Source organism: Carassius gibelio, chromosome A3 (assembly GCF_023724105.1).
Source record: "Carassius gibelio isolate Cgi1373 ecotype wild population from Czech Republic chromosome A3, carGib1.2-hapl.c, whole genome shotgun sequence".
In the NCBI taxonomy this organism is placed as follows: domain Eukaryota; kingdom Metazoa; phylum Chordata; class Actinopteri; order Cypriniformes; family Cyprinidae; genus Carassius; species Carassius gibelio.
The window spans coordinates 17,740,524-17,759,839 of NC_068373.1; the positions used below are offsets into that span (position 1 = coordinate 17,740,524).

At 36.5% G+C, this 19,316-nt stretch overlaps 1 protein-coding gene across 3 annotated transcripts; it reads left to right on the forward strand.

The window, feature by feature from the left end:
* Nucleotides 1-636: 636 nt before the first annotated feature.
* On the forward strand, nucleotides 637-19,055 carry LOC127950363 (3 beta-hydroxysteroid dehydrogenase type 7). 3 transcript variants are annotated; one of them, XM_052547364.1, is made up of 8 exons: nucleotides 637-783; nucleotides 2,566-2,740; nucleotides 4,150-4,379; nucleotides 6,628-6,783; nucleotides 8,332-8,440; nucleotides 11,144-11,243; nucleotides 11,998-12,160; nucleotides 18,030-19,055. In XM_052547364.1, the coding sequence occupies exons 3-8, from the start codon at nucleotides 4,220-4,222 to the stop codon at nucleotides 18,443-18,445; spliced, it is 1,104 nt and encodes a 367-aa protein (XP_052403324.1). In that variant the 5' UTR covers nucleotides 637-783; nucleotides 2,566-2,740; nucleotides 4,150-4,219; the 3' UTR covers nucleotides 18,446-19,055. The 3 variants fall into 3 exon arrangements, with proteins under 3 accessions (XP_052403324.1, XP_052403342.1, XP_052403333.1); XM_052547373.1 differs by lacking the exon at nucleotides 637-783 and adding an exon at nucleotides 1,138-1,598; XM_052547382.1 differs by lacking the exon at nucleotides 2,566-2,740.
* Nucleotides 19,056-19,316: the final 261 nt, after the last annotated feature.

Below are 19,316 nucleotides of genomic sequence, written 5' to 3' on the forward strand. Positions count from 1 at the left end.
CTGCTGTGGCATCTGCTGATTGAAAATGAATCGCGAAAAAAAAGGCCTGTCTAAGGTAAAAAAAAATAATTGCTGAGATTTTTGTTTATATTAATAAGATATTTGCCACTGCAACATAACCTAACACTGAAGCTGACTATTATTTGTTTCACAATCCACTTACATCACTCCAATGAAATTCAATGCAACAGCATTTTAATGCAGTCTGATGGCATTCTCCACTTTGTTAACCGTTAAAAGTCCGTGACATCTGTTAACCAGTTCAGTATTTTCCCCAACACTTTATCTCCTGCACAGAATGCATTGTGCACTAAACTGAAGTTTAAGCTTTCAGTCTGCATCATGGCTCCTGGCCAGCGTTCCAGAGGGATTTAGTTGGATGAGCATTATCTCTTTTTCTGTTGACGGGCAATAGAAGATAAAGGACTGAGAAGGAGTGAGTAGCATTTCTAAACTTTATAAAATGCCTTCAGATTTATATAGATTTGGGCTATTGTTAGAAATAATAGACTCTAAATATACTGTAGATGTTTAGGATGTATATGTTTGTGGTTTTATGGATGCAAACTTATTTTATTTTGATCCTCTAAAGGCAGTATTAATAACCTCTCTCTATTTCTTCCTCTCCTTTAATGTGTTCCTGTATTCGAGCTGTCAAATGTGAGGCGGAAGCATGCAGCTTGCAGAGAGGAAGACACGCACCACCTCTCAATAATGACAGGAAATTAAAAAAACAAGGCTGAGCTCACTTGATTCATTGAAGAAATGAGGATGTTTACTGAGGTAAGGGGTTATTTCATAGTAGCTTAGGAATGGATTTGTTTGGTATTGACCACCTGCTTATGACGAAATTTTCCATTGCTGAAGATGAACTTATTTTTAAGACATTTAAGCAAAGATATAGGAACAAAGAGAGAGTGAGGATACAATTCGGTTAAAATATTAAGGATGTATTTATTTTGGATTACAAGTAGTTATTTTTAGTGTACAGAAGTTGTCCGACCCACTGTGCGAAACGTGTGGCTGCTGCTTCGAGTAAATTCTATTGCTGTGAAGGATGCTGCGGAACAGTAGCCGCAGTCTCCGTGGGTCATCAGTCTGTGACTGCTGGAACAACCTATTTTTCTGTGAGGCAGGGACGCGAGGGGACTGTTTTAGCTTTCACGGAAACTGAAACACTATACCGCTGAGCTGAAACATTGTGCTCATTCTGAAGAGGAAATCTGAGAGCGGGTAATGATGCGGCGTTAAGTGTTGTTTTGGCGGTGAACGACAGGACATGTCGACACAAATAGAGCATTCATTCATTCAAATCATTCGTCTCTTCGTGTGTGTGACGTCATTTCAGGTCAGTGTAGTACGTAAGCGTCGCAGATTAAAGGGACGGTCTCGCGCATACCCTCTAATAATAATGTTGTATATTGTAATATAACTTGTCGTGCAAATTAAATATTTTTCTCTTGGTATGATCATATGAAGTAAATAACGTCGATCTGTCAGTACAAGATGCGCACAAGCTCGAGCAAGTTTTTATGATTTTTCTTGCAAAATGGTTCAAGCGCAAATTTTGACGTTCGTTTAAAAGAAGACAACCAAAGGTAAGATATTTCCTTGATTCTAGTGCAAAGGCATTCCCCTGAAAAAACTGAACTGTGTATGACTGAGGGACGATACTGAGATCTGACATTATCCTGTATATCTGTGACTTTGTGAAATAAAAATAAACTTATTTGAATGGAATCCATGTAGAAGAATGCCCCTATAATCCAAGTTATAAAAATCAGTTTTTCTACGAATCTACTGAGCCAGTGATTCAACTATCCAGTCATAAAGATTTTTTTTTTTTTTTTTTTTTTTTTTTTTTTGCCGTTTTGAACATCGTTTGAGTTAAATGATTCAGTGAATCTTTATTAAATCAGGGAATTGCTGCCATCTACTGCTGGTTTAATTGTCCTATTTATAAATCATAGTTCATTTCAATATAAAAAATAAAGTTAACATTTTATTAAATATAAATTTCAAATTACACATTTTGTAATCATTGTGTAAAGTTAGCTACAGGGCCCCAGGCCCAACAAATAAATACTTGACCATACCATCCCTTTGAATTATTATTATTATTATTATTTACAATTCAACCTCTACATATACAGTTGTGTTCAAAAGTTTACATACAGTTTGCAGTATCTGCAAAATGTTATATATTTGACCAAAATAAGATCATACAAAATGCATGTTATTTAGTTCTGACTATTATAATATATTTCACTTAAAAGACTTTCTATAAATAAAACTCTCTCTCTCCCTCTCCCCCTCTCCATACATATATGTATGTGTGTGTGTGTGTGTGTGTGTGTGTGTGTGTTTATTTATATATATATATATATATATATATATATATATATATATATATATATATATATATATATATATATATATATATATATATATAGAATACTTAAGTGATTACTTTAATTTGCAAAGCTGTTGCTTAGTAAATTAAAACCCTAAAAAAAATCCAGTGATGCCTTAAATTGACCTTTTACACATTTCTGTGTTTCTCAGCAGCGGAAGTCGTCATGGTTGGGTTAACTTGAAGAGCAGTGAATTGGAGAGTACCACTAATTTTTTCAGCTCAAGTCAAGTTTGCAAATCCTCTTGCTTAAATGTCCTTTAATCTACAGTTTCCTCTCATGCCGTGTTAAAGATTATGCAAGAAGAAGCAGTTTTAAAAGTGCTGGTAGGGTTATTTCTTTATCTAGTGAAACTTATTTAATTTCATTATTGGTGACTTCTCACTCCTAAAGTTGTCACATGTTCTGTTTTAACAGCTTAAATTGCATTTTATATTGGTTAAATGGTCCTGTCCTTGACTGGAGATTGTTTCTGTGATTTAAAGTTATGATCATTATCACATAGTCACATACACTTTGTGATTTAGCAAGTTACTGTGCAGAATGTTTTGTCCTATCTGTGTCAAAGCACTTTATAGATGTGTCTAACATTTCTGTCATACTGAAACAAAACTGACTCACTTTGGTTTTTCCAGACATGTTACAACACCATTACAGTATCGGAACAAATCACTCTTAATTTTGAGTTTTAAGTTTTGAGTCATATTATGGGCTTGTAATATGTTATCTGAGATTTGTTTAGAGCTTTACCTGAATAGTAGACTAAATGTGATGGTGGATGAGTGACCATGCACAAAAAACACACAAAAATAATTAGCACCAGTGGGATGGATAAGCTCCAGGTTTTCGTCAGTATTTGTTTTTTTGTGCATATTAGAGTCATCAATATTTACGTAACAGACATACGTTTTTTTAACACTGAAAGGTTGAGACATAGAAAAATCTATCAAAGTGTTAGAGAAATGTATAAGCTAGGGCCTGTAACTAATCATAAATTATTGAACTAGTTTTTTTTTTTGAGGCCTGAAAAGACCAAATAATAATAATAATAATAATTAAAGATATTTAAGAAAAATTATGAATAAGGTGTATTATTATTATTTCTCAGACTAAACTGCCGCACATTTCTGTGAAAATGCAATATATTATGTCAAATAACAAAACTAAATTGAAACTGTAAGACAAATCCTAAATCAAATAAATATTCTCCAATGACAGAAAGATTTTCCCTGTGCTCTTTCCTAGATTGTTTAACAGCAGCGATTCAGCGTTTCCATGGTTACCGCAGTAAACAAAGCAGCGCAGTTTAATGAGCATTATTAAACAGATGCGAGATAAAAAAAAAATCAAAACTTTTCTGCAGACAAACAAACAGTATCCCTAAGAGATATAAACCCCAACCTGCAAGTGTATCGCGTTTAATTTAACATATCAACCCACTTGAATCGTAAAATATTTTCATCGCTTTTACACCCGGTTCGGGATGCATCGTTATATCTCTAACAGCTGAGTTATAATAATTTAGGGTTTGTGTTAGCTAATGACGTCCCTGCTAGGAGGAGTGTTCATATAAGTGTTCATATAAGCAGTCAGACTGTCATACATGAGTTTATGTCTCCACAGTAGTATCTTGTAATTGAGGAGATGTGGTGATTCTGAGCTTGTGCGGTTTAACTCACGTTATACAGATTGTTTTTAAGGCAGGACTTGTTTGTCTGTTCTGTTTCGTTCGCAGAGAGGACCAGCAGACACTGACGGATAAACACTTCAGTCAATACCAGGAGACGATTCAACGAAGTAATACTATGTCTGATGAGAAGTCGAAGTTAACTTACGTGATAACCGGAGGATGCGGTTTTCTCGGGCAGCACCTGTTGAGGGTTTTGCTGGAGAAGGAAGAAAATATCAAGGAGATAAGGCTTTTCGATAAAAACATTTCCCAGAGTCTACAAAGTCACAGTACTGGTAAGAAACACTTGAAACTAACTGTTCTTTCTATGATTAAGAGTTTGTTAGTTCACACAGTCATTTGAAATGGTTTTATAGCAATTGTAACGCTCACCCGCTGACTTAACGTTACCCGTTCATTGCGTACGTGCATGTTTTTTGAAGAACGCCCTGGGTCATCATAACCAGATGTTCCTTCATTACGTTTCTCACTTGTTCTAGTTTATTTAGGTAAAGTTCAACAGTACATATGAATCATCGAGGACGTTATTATGTAATGTTTTTTTTATTTTTATGTAATTAACATTTCAATTACATATCACATGATTTATTGTTTTTGTGATAACATTCTGTGATGTAAAAGAAATTTGAAACATTTTTGGAATAAAATCACCCACTCGTTTATACTGCTGCATCATTTTTTATCTAACATGTATTGTTGAATATGTTGACCAAGTACAAAGAATATTGCCTGGAAAGTACATATACCTTGATCGTTCTTTGTTTTCTCCATCATGCATCATATTTCATGTCAAGATGCTCTTTCATTCTCTGTAACCAAGTGCTTGTGTTGTAAATGACGCCACGAAACTGAGATGACTGAGAAAAACTGTAGAGACACTGAGTAATCTCTCGTTTTAACATCATATAGATGGAAATTGTTTGCATATTCTTTCTTTAGATTATCATACTATGAAAAATGTAATATTTTAAAGTTCCCAACATTAAAGAAACGCCCTATATTTTAAATAGTTCCTGAAAATACGCCTTTATTCGTGATGTTTCAAAGTATAGGATGTAGTTCCTGTAAGTGGCCAAGGGAAACATCTGCTGATGTATCTATGACTTCAGTAACGGGAAAGATCATTTTATGACAAAGGAAATGGAAAGGCTCATTCATGTTATTACATAGCCTTGACTTTATTGACGTATGTTTGGGCTTGGTTCAGTTGGTAAGGACAGGCAACACCAGTCATTTCCATCCAGTCTCTTCCTTTCCACTCACCAGGATGCTCTTTACAATGGTATTTTGGGATCTTATGCACTGTATTCACCAGCCCTCACTCATTATGCTATTGTGGATAAATCGATCTCTCATTTTCAGCAGTCATGTAGCTCTAGCTGAAGCACAATTTCCTGCACAATATAGTTATGCGACGTCAGCCACAGGAATAGATGCATGAGGGAGGTTAGACTTTGAATTTGGTTATAGCTGGATCTAATTTGTGTGTCAAATGTTTTTTATTAGCCAGAGCTTTGTTGGCTCTTTTATCTAATGGATCTCATACAACGAGTATCCATAGTCCTGGCCAAATGTATTCTAGTCCTCACATACTTTCTAGTTATCCAGTGGGCTAATGGGGGAATGATGCTTGAAATTGACTACAGCTTGGCAAGTGGTCAAAGTCCAAATGTCATCAGAAAGAGGTTAGAAACTTATCAGAAGTGAACATTGACCTACTTGCACACTGCTCTAGTAAGAGGTTAGTTTTTTGTATATGACTGATTTTGTGTGACTACCTGGAAAGCTTGTGCTCATAGGCAGACCTTCATATGTTATTTTATGGCTCAGTTAATTAACCATCACAAAGATGAGAGGGATCCTGGAGGCGCATTTGAACATCTGCGGTGCACAGCAGCTGATACCCTGTCACAGTAATTGTTGTTTGTCTTGTGTAGTGGTTCACAAACCTGTCATTCTGTGGAGTTGTTAAATGCATATTTAAGGAAACTTAAGAGATCCGACATACAAGATGGCAAATCTTTGCAGAGCTGTTATGTATGACCGTGTTCATTGTTTGAAAAAATAAAATAATTGAATAAGTGAGAATGAGAACAATGCATTTTTTGTTTACAAGGACGAGGGTGTTGCTTCCACCAAGTAGATAGAGTTTATTGTTTTAGATAGTTGTGTCATTGTAATCAAAATATCACTTGATCCTTGAATTTATATCTGGAAGCTGCCCAAGGTAAATCATAGAGATAACGGGATGGAAGTGACCTTGGTTACACTCACACTCGCTCATTCACTGATACATGAAGCACACATACCCTGCACACATTGTTGTGCTACAGAGGAGACAGATTGAAATCTTTTTTTATTATTTGCACTGGTAGTCACATCAGTTCTTAGCTGCCTATCTTTTTCAATGCCAACTACCTTATTTGACATAAAAAAAACCTTATAAAGATATTCCTGCATAACAAAAATATAACAACTCATACTTTTAACAAGATATATTATCTCTTTGTCTTTTATTCACAGAGCATGTGAAAGTGGTGGGGATACAAGGTGATATAACCGATTATAGGAGCGTACATCATGCCTTTCAGGGAGCAGACCTGGTTTTCCACGCAGCTAGTTTGGTTGATGTTTGGTATAAGGTCCCTGAGAATGCTATCTATGCTGTCAATGTACAAGGTAAGTGAACAAAAGAGATAGATAACAATGACTTTGTAGAAGTGAAATCTTTTTTATTGATTTTTTTTTTTTTTTTTGACGAACTGAATTATTGATTATTTGATGAACAGAAAGGTTAAAGATTTGCATAAAAAAAAAGATTTTAGAAAACTTGAACACACCCTTTCTTGAAAAAAAATGATGTATTTCTTTTAAAAACAGTAGGGTTTTTTTTTTTTTGACTGCTAGAGTAAATGTCAGTGGGTTGTTTTGGTTACTGCCCTGTTTTTCTTTGGTGATATTTTCAGTAACCTTCCAGAAATGCATCATTTACTCTCAAACAATGCGGGAATTCATGTATTTTTTTAGTGCATGAAGTGAGCATAATAAGATCAAAATATGCGTTTTTTAACTATTGTACAAGAAAACCTCTTGCTAGTCTGTACAGATCATGTGGCTTTATGAGAAATAGAGCATTTGCAGTTTACCTCATGAAGCTTATCAAAAAGGTCATCTCTAGATTTGAAAAAAGTCTGACATTATGAATGCATTCAGCATCACCACCTGCATGAGTGAAAACGTCTGGACTATCACAGATATGATTATTTGTTTATGTGTTCAGATCAGTCTTATTTCTTTCATGGTTTCATCCGCATGTTTTCAGTTTTTTGTGGTAGTAGACCTTACTGGTTAAGGGTTCCTAACATGTCTATTAGGTCTTTGCCAATAGAGCCTTAATAGATACAGACAAACCCACAGGATACAGATGAAAACAAGAGCAGGAGATTATGTATTTTTCATACTGGAATGTTCCTTTAGTGTGGATTCTGCCCTATCACATCATTTTTTCCATTGCTCTCACATTTACATTCCACATTACTTCTCTAGAAATCTCCTCTTTGAATACCACTGAATGGGTCTGGATAATAATTTGGTTACCTTTTTTTTTTAACTTCAGAAAGCATTTGAATAGCTGATGGGTTTCTCATTCAATCTATCTGGTTCTTCCTGCTGTATCACAACATTACTTGGAAGTTAGGCGTTACTGTGTCATCAGTTACAAACTACTGTATTTTCCGGTCTATAAGTCGCACTTTTTTTCATATTTTGGCTGGTCCTGCGACTTGTAGTCAGGTGCGACTAATTTATCAAAATTAATTTGACATGAACCGAGAGAAATGAACAAAGAGAAAACATTATCATCTACAGCCTCGTGAGGGCGCTCTATTCTGCCCTATGCTCCTGTAGACTACACTGAGCAGCATAGAGCGCCCTCTTGCAGCTGTAGACGGTAATGTTTTCTCTTGGTGCTTGGTTCTAAATAAATGCGACTTATAGACCAGTGCGACTTATGTTTTTTTTCCTCGTCATGACGTATTTTTGGACTGATGCGAATTATACTCATATGCGACTTATAGTCCGAAAATTACGGTAAAACGATTTTCATTAATATCAGTTAAAGCAACACAAACAGCTTCGTTTTAGGTCTTGCATTTCCTTTGGTAAAGTTCCTGTTTTCCTCACCTTTTAGTTTGTTTGTCTTTTTTCTTTTTGGATGTTCTCCTTCAGGGACAGAGAATGTAATAAATGCATGTGTGGAAATCGGTATTCAGTATCTGATCTATACAAGCTCCATGGAGGTGGTTGGTCCAAATGTAAAAGGAGATACTTTTATCAGGTAAGTGTCTTTATTTAAAGCTTTTTAATATATGTAAGAAGTATTTATTAAGTGATATGTTTTTGTAGCAGCTCGAATAGTTCCTGTATCAAATGAAGGCCCGCCTTCTGGACGAGATGTGCTGTGATTGGTTAGCTGGGCCAGTGTGTGATGTGATTAGCACATCTCTTGTACACCTCAACCAGGTCTCGTCCCATTCGTTGATCTTTGTGATATCACAAAATCCTGAAAAAATGCGTTGTAGTGCTAACGCGTCATTCGTTGTAGTTTTCGAAAAGTGATTTCTGTTAAATAAAATATCTCCTTTTGAAGTGGGGTTTGAGCTTTGTAGCTTTGCAGATATTTTTTATGCTCAAACAGCAACAATATAGACTGACTAAAGTTGAAAAAGTGTTAAATAAAAAAAAGTAAAGAATATAGTTATGTTTAGTAGGAATATACACATCAGATATGCATGAGTAGACGTATTCTAGTAATAACCAATTAGTAAATTTTTTATGAATAAGTACATATATTAGTACTCCATGTACGATATTAATACATATTAATATAAACTGATGTGTTTCAAAGAACTTTACAGTTCTCACTTAGGATGCACTTTGTACACACTCCCTAACTCACAAAATACACAGTGAAATCTTAAATTCACGTAACTCACCTAATACCCAGTACACTGATATAATAATAATTTAATTAATTACCTTTTATATATGTGCTTTTTTTCTTTTCTATGCACTCGATGTGCTCTACTTTGTGACGGGGGTATCTCATCGTCCACCGCCAATTAACCAGGTTATAAAGTCTCATAGTGAATATTTCCCAAAAAGACGGTATAAAGTAAATTTTCACTGTCTTATGAACTATAAAAGTAAAACCTTAAGACAATTTCAATAAACAGAATATTAACAAAGTGGGCGCAGTCATACACACAAACACACTCACTCAACCCCCTGGTGCAGGCCTGAGGCAACTCATCAACTTTGCTGTAAATATACTATACTGTATAAGCTTCCCTGATAAGGGGATTACACCTTAAATATTCTCTAAAAATAAATGATTAAGTGTTTAAAGCATGTAGTTGTCATGGAGAGAATGTGTGATAGAACTGAAAGGGTTTGCACATGTGGAATGCATTCTGACACGACAGCAGAATTCCACTACGTAGACAACGTTCCATCTTGATGGAATACCAGGCCACATTCTAGGAATGTTATTCCCCCATCTATCAAAAGTGTCTTATATATAGAGAGAGTTTCTGTTTCTGCTGTTTACCTGTTAGTCACATGATTGACAAGTAACAATCCTGTGTCTCAAAGCACATCTTCTGAACTTATGTGTCATCTGATGTTCCAATCTCTGAATTATCAGTTGGCAGATTTGTAAATAGTCAGCCAAGATGAAATCTGGTGATTTTTTTTTTTCTCCTCCCATATTTTTTGAAAGGATCTCATGAATTTTGTATGTTATGATGTTAAAATATGGTTTTAAAAGTACTACGCTGTTATTAGCATAATACATTTAGCCAAAATATGTAATAAACAAGCATGCAAGGGGCAGAGAGTGTGTAGGACTTTGTGAATGTTCTGTTGTGGTTTGGCCTAGTAATCAACAAAAGAAAAATGTGTCACTCAGTCATATCAGTGTAGTTTCACATCTGATTTTGCTGTCTTGCCTAACTTAAATCAAAAAAGCACACAGAGCAAAGGTTGAAACATTTCCATTACTGCCACGTGCTAGAAACATTACAGTTTTCCTTAGAGAGTGACTAACACGCATGCAAGTTTTTGAGATTTTTTTTCCCCCCTCAAATGGAATTATTTTCCTATCTTTTTGGAAACATAATAACAAACACGCACATATGCACATTGAAAAGTAATTATTTAAAAATAATCAAGATTATATTTCAGCCGTCCTTTCTATCCCCCTTTCTATCTCCTTTCTATCTCCTTTCTATCTCCTTTTCTCCATAGTCCCTGTTGAGTGCAGTGGAGCTTTGATATTTAATATGATTGCTAAACATCAGTTGCTTGCCATGGGTAATATCTATCTACGGTCATGAAAATAAAAATTGTTTTTGCTGGAAAGTATTTGCTTTCATAGGCAACTATTTAAAAGAAAAAAAATTGCATTCTGATGAAAGCCTCTAAAAATGTGTTGCAATATCTGTGTTTCTTTTACATTGTTTAATGCTACAGTAAAATTAAACAAAATATTTATATAAATGATTGTCATTAATAATAAACTCCAACCCAACTCAAACCCCAAATTATACCTTAAAATAACTACTACTAATACAAACATACTCAAATTCAAATATTTTACTAAACATTTTAGTTTTACACTCACTCTGCAAGGACAAACAGGGATAGGGGTCAACTTTGTTTAAATCTGTTATGTTTCCGCCAGCTCGAGATATAATGTAATTTGTGCATGCATTTCACATTTTTTCTGTGCAAGCTGTAAGAATGCATACATGTCTACTCATTTAGAGATAGAGGAAATACAAAGAGAGTGATCATTGTGGGTATGAGTTTGGATATAAACTTCACAGCACTTGTTGGGTCAAGCACTTGATTTCAGAAAAGGATCTGGGTTAGTCTTCCACATAATACTTCCTGTGTATTAGTAGCTCTGCCACCTATTACTAAACTATCTTTAATTTGCCCAGATTTTAACTGTTGGTGTTGTTCTTCCTTAACACAGAGGAAATGAGGATACTCCATATAATATATTCCATGAGATGCCCTACCCTAAGACCAAAGCTGCAGCTGAGAAAATGGTGCTGGAAGCCAATGGCACAAAGGTACAACACAGTCTTGTGGACTGCAACAATAACACATTGATTAAGAAAGGACCCTGACTTTTCCATTTTACAATGTTTAGTCGCATTGAGTTGTACAACAGATATTTACAAGCATACAGAGTTTTGTGGAGGAAGCTTTCCATTTTTTAGCCTTAATAAAACTGTTTTCTATCTTTAGAAACATGTAGGACGTGAGATGATTAAATGGCCGTTTTTTTTTTTTTTTTTTACTACTACATTCAGGAGATGACCACTACACTTTTGCAATTTTGCAAATCTAGCAAGCTACTTCACGTTGTCTGCAAATAATTTGTAATTTAAAAAGAAAATTATTTTATTCTTTCTAGCATTTATACATAAGCTAAATTTTTAGTTTGATAAAACAGACATTTCATTACTGACATTTCGATGAAATTGTAACTCATGTTTCTCATTTACAATGGCCTATTTGCTCTTTGCCAACTTTGCACAACACTTCACCAACCCAAACCCATGGGAAATGAACATCACATACCATTCAAGTTGGAAGCCTTAAATTATGGCTGGATGGATTTAGTTACTCCTTTGCTCTTGGTGTTTCAACATGCCATGCATTCCTTGATGTTTCCAAACACTATAATTCTTCAGAATGCTGTTGATGTATCTTCTGCATCTGAGTGACATGTAATGTAATAAAAAGACAAACTATTTGCTTTTCTACTGTAATCAATTATTGATTTCTTTCTCTCTTCTTTGTCCCACTCTTCATGATTAGGTAAAGGGAGGGAACACTCTCTACACATGCTCTCTACGGCCAACAGGTATCTACGGGGAACAGCATCAGCTCATGAAGGACTTCTATCTGAATGGGGTTCGTACAGGTGGTTGGATGATCAAGGGAGTTCCACGGAACACAGAGCATGGACGAGTCTATGCAGGTAACCAGCTAAAACCAGTAACCATGGCAACAGTGGAACAGAAAATCTTTTTTATTAATTGAATTTGACACCATCTAGTGTTTCTGGCAGCCAATCACAAACAGACGGCGAATCAGTCGGCGTATATAAAGTAAATGAGTCAATCACACTTTCGATCACAGTTTATAGAACTGAAGCAAGTAAAGCTGTCATCGTATGCCTTTAGGGTGTTTAATACACAAGTAGGAAAAGGGGTCTTGAGAGGGGGTTCTCACATGTCTGTCTGATCACTTTTCTATTTCCCCTTTTCCTCATGGTTTGTTGTTTTGATATATTTTACCATTACAGAGGAAAGATAAATAAATGAAATTATTTTCATATAACTGTTATTTCTTGTAGCCTACTTACTAACCAGTGGTGAAATGTTACTAATTACATTTACTCAAGTTCTGTACTTAAGTACAAATTCAAGGTACTTGTACTTGAGAATGTCCATATAATGCAACTTCATACTTTTATTGCACTACATTTTAGAGGCAAATATGTTACTTTTTTATTTCAGTACAGTTTTAGATTACAATTTTTCATATCCCACATGTCCATATTTGGTGACTTTCAGATAAACCGAAGGTTGAAGTGCTCCTTTATGGGACATTTAAAGGAACAATAAGAATCAAAATAGAAACAAACAAACAAAAAAGTATAAACATATTAACAGTGTTTGGAATAACGGCGTTTAAAAGAACGGCGTTAGGTAACGACGTTATTTTTTCAGTAACGCTGTAATCTAACTAATTACTTTTCCCATCGTTACAACGCCGTTAACGTTACTGAACATTAAATGCGGTGCGTTACTATGCATTGATTTAATAAACTATGCAATCCGAACGCACCCCTGGCTCACACAGTTACTTTTTGGAATAAGTAGTGAGTAACTATAACTAATTACTTTTTTAAAGTAACGTTCCCAACACTGCATATTAATACTACACAAAAGGGTAGTCTTTCAACTTTTCCATGCTAAACTTTAATTCCCAACTTTAGTAAATGTGTTTTTTCCATACCAAGATAGGTGAGAAAAGGGTCCCATATCTTATAGAAATTGAAACGTTTGTTGGTGGACTTCGAGGGCAACTCTGCAGACTGAGAAGGGCGGAAAGCTCTCTGAAACGGAGGAAAGAGAAGGCGGTAAAGTGGGCTCAGTTCATAAAGGACCCATACGGGTTTACCAAAACCCTGCTGGGGGAAGCAAGATCTGGAAGATTGACCAGCCCTAAGGAAGTTGTAGAGGAGTTCCTGAAGGAGAGCCACAGTGACGCCCTCAGGAACCAGGCCTGTGGGGTACACCCAAAGATCAGCAGAACTGCTGAAACTCCTGAGGAAGAGCTTGATACCAGTGAACCAACATGGAGAGAAGTCCAGGACATTGTGCAGAAAGCCCATTCAGCATCTGCCCCAGGACCAAGCGGTATACCTTATAAAGTATACAAGAGATGCCCGATGCTCCTCCACAGGTTATGGAAACTGTTGCGAAGGATATGGACTCTTCGGACATCAGTCAGTTCCAAACCATCTCTCTCCTAAGTGTCGAATGCAAGGTATTCTTTTCTATCCTGGCAAAAAGGATGAAATACCTGCATGGTGAAGAATAGATGTCGATACATCAGTCCAGAAGGGTGGCATTCCAGTTTTCTCCGGGTGCTTGGAACATATTGGCATCTCAATTAGCTGTTCAGGGAGGCCAAGGGGAGCAAAAGAAATCAAACAGTTGTCTGGCTCGACTTGGCTAACGCATATGGTTCAATCCCACATGGCCTCATTAATACAGCTATGGGACACTACCATATCCCCTGCCACACCAGGGGTATAATTACCAGCTACTTTGGAGGATTCAAACTACGGTTCAAAACTGCCCACTTGCGCTTAGGATCTGGAAAAGGGAATCGAGACAGGCTGCATCATCTACCCCATTCTGTTTGTCATGGGAATTAACCTGCTCATAACAGCTTCAGAAAAGGAATCCAGAGGGCCATCAATGGAGTGTGGCATCCGCCAACCTCCAATAAGAGGTTTTATGAATGACCTTACTACCATGTCCAAGCAAGATGGATCTTGAAGGCTCTTGAAGATGGAGCAACTTGGGCTCGAATGAAATTCAAACCAAGGAAATCAAGAAGTATGGTGATTAGAAATGGGAAAGTGACCAGCAAGTTCCAGCTGCAACTACAGGGGGAGATGATACCATCAATTGAGCAAAATCCAATTAAGTGCCTAGGGAAATGGTACGACGCATCCCTGACCGACAGATGCAATGTTTTTCCCAAGACAGAGAAACAGGCAGATGCATGGCTGAGTAAGATTGAGGGGTCAGGATTACCAGGAAAGTTCAAGGCCTGGCTCTCCCAGCACGGCCTGCTACCATGGCTTATGTAGCTACTGACAATCTACGAAGTACCTATGACAGCAGTGGAAGGAGTCGAGAGGCGAGTGAACAAATACCTTTGCAAGTGGCTTGGAATCCCACCAAGCTTCATGTCAGTAGGGCTATACACCAGGTCTGGTCAGGTACAGCTGCCCCTATCATCAGTGCCGGCTTGTGATGATGTACCAACTCTACTGATGAAAAAGTCAGAAGAGCAGGTGTCACTACGAGATCAGGACGCAAGTGGGTACACATCAGTGGAGCAAGCCGAAAGTGCATTGAAGCTGAAGGACATCATCGGGAACCCATGTGTAGGGAGGCAAGGATTCAAATCCACCCACTTCCAGCAGCCCTTTCATATCTACTTCCTGCTCACCAACAAACCTCCACAGATGGGGTATGAGGGAGGACCCATCGTGTAGGCTATGCGGAGGGAGAGGAACAATGGCGCTCCTACTGGCAGGATGCAAAACAGCCCTTAGCCAAGGAAGATACAGGTGGCGCCATGACAAGGTTCTCTGTGCATTGGCTGACATCTTGGAGCGGGAGAGGCAGAAAAAGCGCCAGACCAGTACAAGTCCAAGGACATGCATTCAGTTCATCAGAGAAGGGGAGAAACCAACAGCCCCCAAGAAGATCAAAAAGAGCCTCTTGCAAGCAGCACAATCCTGGGAGATGGAGTGGGGGTGCCAAACAAACTGTCTCTTTCTGAATATAGCGGATCTACACCCCACTCATCATTAACGGAACCCCAGTGGAGAGAGTGAGCAGCTTCAAATACCTTGGTGTACACATTTCTGAGGACCTGACCTGGACTAACCACATTCAAGCTCAAGTTAAAAAAGCCAGACAACGAATGTACCATCTGAAACTCTTGAGAAAATTAAAGGTTTCCCCTGGAATCCTGAAAACTTTCTGTATCTGGGCTATAGAAAATGTTGACTCATTGTGGTATGGAAAAAGCTCAGCGCAGGATCGTAAAGCCCTGCAAAGAGTAGTGACCTCAGCTAAGCACATCTCCAGAACATCTCTCCCCTCTCTGCACATTAAACACATTAAACACACTGCACTTTAGAGACGCTGGTAGTGTAGGGTTACCTAATAACTCTGCACACTGCACTTTTTTAAGATAACAACTATGCAACTCATCCTCACTGCACATTGTTTACATCTCTGCCAGCTGTGTAGCAGTTTCTTTGGAGCATCTCTACATATCATCTATGTATTGTAATATATTGTGTACATTTCATTATTTGAATTTAATTATCTGTTTTTATTATTATTTTTCTGTATATTTCATTATTTGCATTTAATTTTCACTTTTTTGTTGTTGTTGCACAGACCAAAAAAAAGTAAGCCAGACCTCACTGTAACTGCCTGTTGCATGTCATATAACTTGTACGTGACAAATAAAAGCTTGAATTGAATCTTGAATCTATTATGTACACAAACAATTGTAGGAGTACTTGTCCAGTGAGATATTTAATCAAATTTGCAGATGATAGTGCACTAGTTACTCTCTTTGAAGGGGATGAGGACAATCATGAACCCTTTTTAAATGAATTTGTTTCTTGGTGTGATGTATTAAATGTCAGTTTAAATGTTTTAGTTGATTTGTTTCAATACTGATACTTAAAAAACAGTCCTCAGCAAGTGCAGATTCAGAGGGTAGAAGAGTATAAATACCTTGGAGTTGTTTTAGATCACAAATTGAGGTGGGATAAATGGACTGATGCTGTGAACAAAAAGGTGCCAGAAAAGACGGTGCAAAGATGGTGTCATTTAGTGTAAGCCCTCCAAGTTTTATAACACTTATCGAAAGTGAACTGACCTTTTGTATTATTTGTTGGTTCAGGAGTGTTTCGGTGAAACAAAAGTGTTTGTTGTTCAGGAACATTTATACTGCGATTAAATTACATGGTATTCCTATGATGGGTTTACAACAAATTTATCAAACTAGATGTCTTAAATGTCTTAAATATTATCTGATAATAGGCACCCACTGTATGATTTGAGCTTTCTGTCCCTGACACAAGTTTAAGTACATTATCTTTAAATTATGAATATGCCATTTTGGTAAGGGTCATAGGTGGGTCTTAAATACCTAAAAGGACTCTTCTCATCTGGGCTGCTGTTAAAGTCTGCTGGAGGCTATGCCTCTCAATTACTTAACCCCTGCAATCACAATTAGATAAAACATCCAAGGTTGAGCTACAGCACATCACCAGAAGTGAACAATACATTCATGCAGAGAAAACAAATTTCTACATATGATTTATTTTAACATATAGTAACCAATGGAACTGTAAACCAAGTATGCATAGGTGTAGTGGACACATGATGCATTATTATTATTATTATTATTATTATTATTATTATTATTATTATTATTATTATTATCTCTGAATCTGAAAAAACTGTTTCACAGGACAGGTCTTAGTCTAAGACGGAAGTTTTTAAACATTTCATTTTATTGCCACAGAGCCCCAGTTATAATCATCTCCATGCAAGGGTAGCCTTCATAAAAAGGAAAGCACATATTTTTGTGAAAAAAAGTAAATTATAAACAAGTGTACATTGTCTGGAAAATTTCTGTGTATCTTTTTATGACCATAAGATTACTTTTAAAACATAAATAAAACAAACCATGATATAGAATAGAATCAGTTAATTGTGATTTAATTTTTTTTTTTTATCTGGTCTTGAGAGAGAATTTTGCATTTTTTATATTTGATATAATAATAATAATCCTATTATTATTAATTTAAATATATATATTTTGGGGCTTAAAGCTGCGGTAGGTAATTTTTGACGCTCTAGCGGTTAATAAACAGAACTGCTTGCGTCTTGCAGAAGAACATCGTAGCCGGAACTACTTCTCTCTGTTTATGTCTATGAAGAATCACAAAGGTACTGGGTTACTCCGCCGCGGTATCCCCGAAGCAATCTAAAATAGTCTGAATATAAACACTTATTATAGGTGCAGCCTAGTGATTCAGGACAAGCCAAAAACACGGTTTGGAAAATAGATTCATGGTGTACTCGCTTATTATATACATTTTTCTACATTTTGAACACAAACAAAGTTACGGACTGCAGCTCTGATTGGTTGTTTCTTACCGGGAGCGGTCTGTAACTGCAAATGGCAATAGGACCACTGGGAGGAGCTTGATTTTTTTCATAGATTATCTGTCTCTTAATCTACTGTCAGGACATAATGACAGGTTTAACAAATATGTAAAAAATATATTTTTTTTTACGAAAGTTACCTACTGCAGCTTTAATTCTTTCTGTAGTCCCTCTTAGTACTCTTGGATTTATTAAAAGAAAAATATCAGTACCTAAAACGTGAAATTATCTGTGCTGTTTATATATTTATGTAATGGCTTTAATTGCTATAATAACTTTAAGTTGTTTGAGACTCTGCCCTGTCTCTTGAATAACTTGAATGTGTTTTTGTGCATGCAGGGAATGTGGCATGGATGCATTTGCTAGCAGCACGTGCTCTACAAGAACATCCCGATAGACTGGGTGGGGAATTTTATTTCTGCTATGACGACTCACCGTATAAGAGCTACGATGACTTCAACATGCAGTTCTTGTCGGCCTTCAACTTTCGCTCATTGCGTCTTCCAGTGTGTTTGCTGTGGTTCATAGCGTGGATGAACGACCTGATACGCTGGCTCCTGAAGCCGTTCTACAACTACACACCACTTCTCAATGGATACACACTCGCTGTGGCCCGCACATCCTTCACTGTCAGCACAGACAAGGCGTTTCGTCACTTTCAGTACCAGCCGCTGTACAGCTGGGAGGAGTGCCTGATCCGCACACAGAGCTGGGTCAACACCTTCCCTTTAGAAACCAGCACGAAGGACACCTAACAGCTGCTTCAGTGTCATGAGGACACTGTTTATAAACACATCTGTGGCCAAATATGAAAAATGGGAGGTTTTATGACTCTGTGTCATGACTTTTCAACTGATGATGAATATTTGAATGCTGTATTGCAGTATTCAGTGTGTTTTTACATAAGTAGACTTAATCATAAAATCACAGCTGTCATCTGTCATAGTTGATCTATCTATTACATGAATCATATTTTAATCATTGATGTTATAGTAACAGCTGTGGACATAATCATTACATTAAATACAAGCACTTTCATGCAAAATGCACAAGTGAGGCTATTTTGAGTAATCTAGCGATGCAAACCGTATTGTTTCTCTTGATCTAGTAGTCGAAGCACAAGTGTTTGAGCTGAATGTACTTTATCAGTGTTATATAATCCACCACATATGTGTATATTTATTCATTTCTTTTTCAAATGATTTCACAGAAGCATTTGATGTTTAACTTCTTCAGACAATTCTGTGCTGATGAACACATGCTTTTAAAGTAATTATTTGTTTGTAAGAAACATATTTAATTGTTCGTAAGAAACATATTTTTTCTGTTAACAGAGTTCAAAATAAATGAAAATACTCTATACAAGTTCTGAGCTTTCTAAACTCTTTTTTTTTAACGCGCACAGTGTCCAAGGAAAATATTTAGCTTTCAATACATTGGATCTTTCAGTTTGATAACTTCAGTGATTGAGAAGAATAAAAACTATGGCTGTCAATAGAATAAAATAATTGTGATTAATCTCATGATCTCTAACTAGTTCTTAAGCAAAAGGAAAACTTGAGGCTAATTTCATTCATTTAATTTATTAAATTTTCCATGTATTTACACTTTATACTAATATTAGAC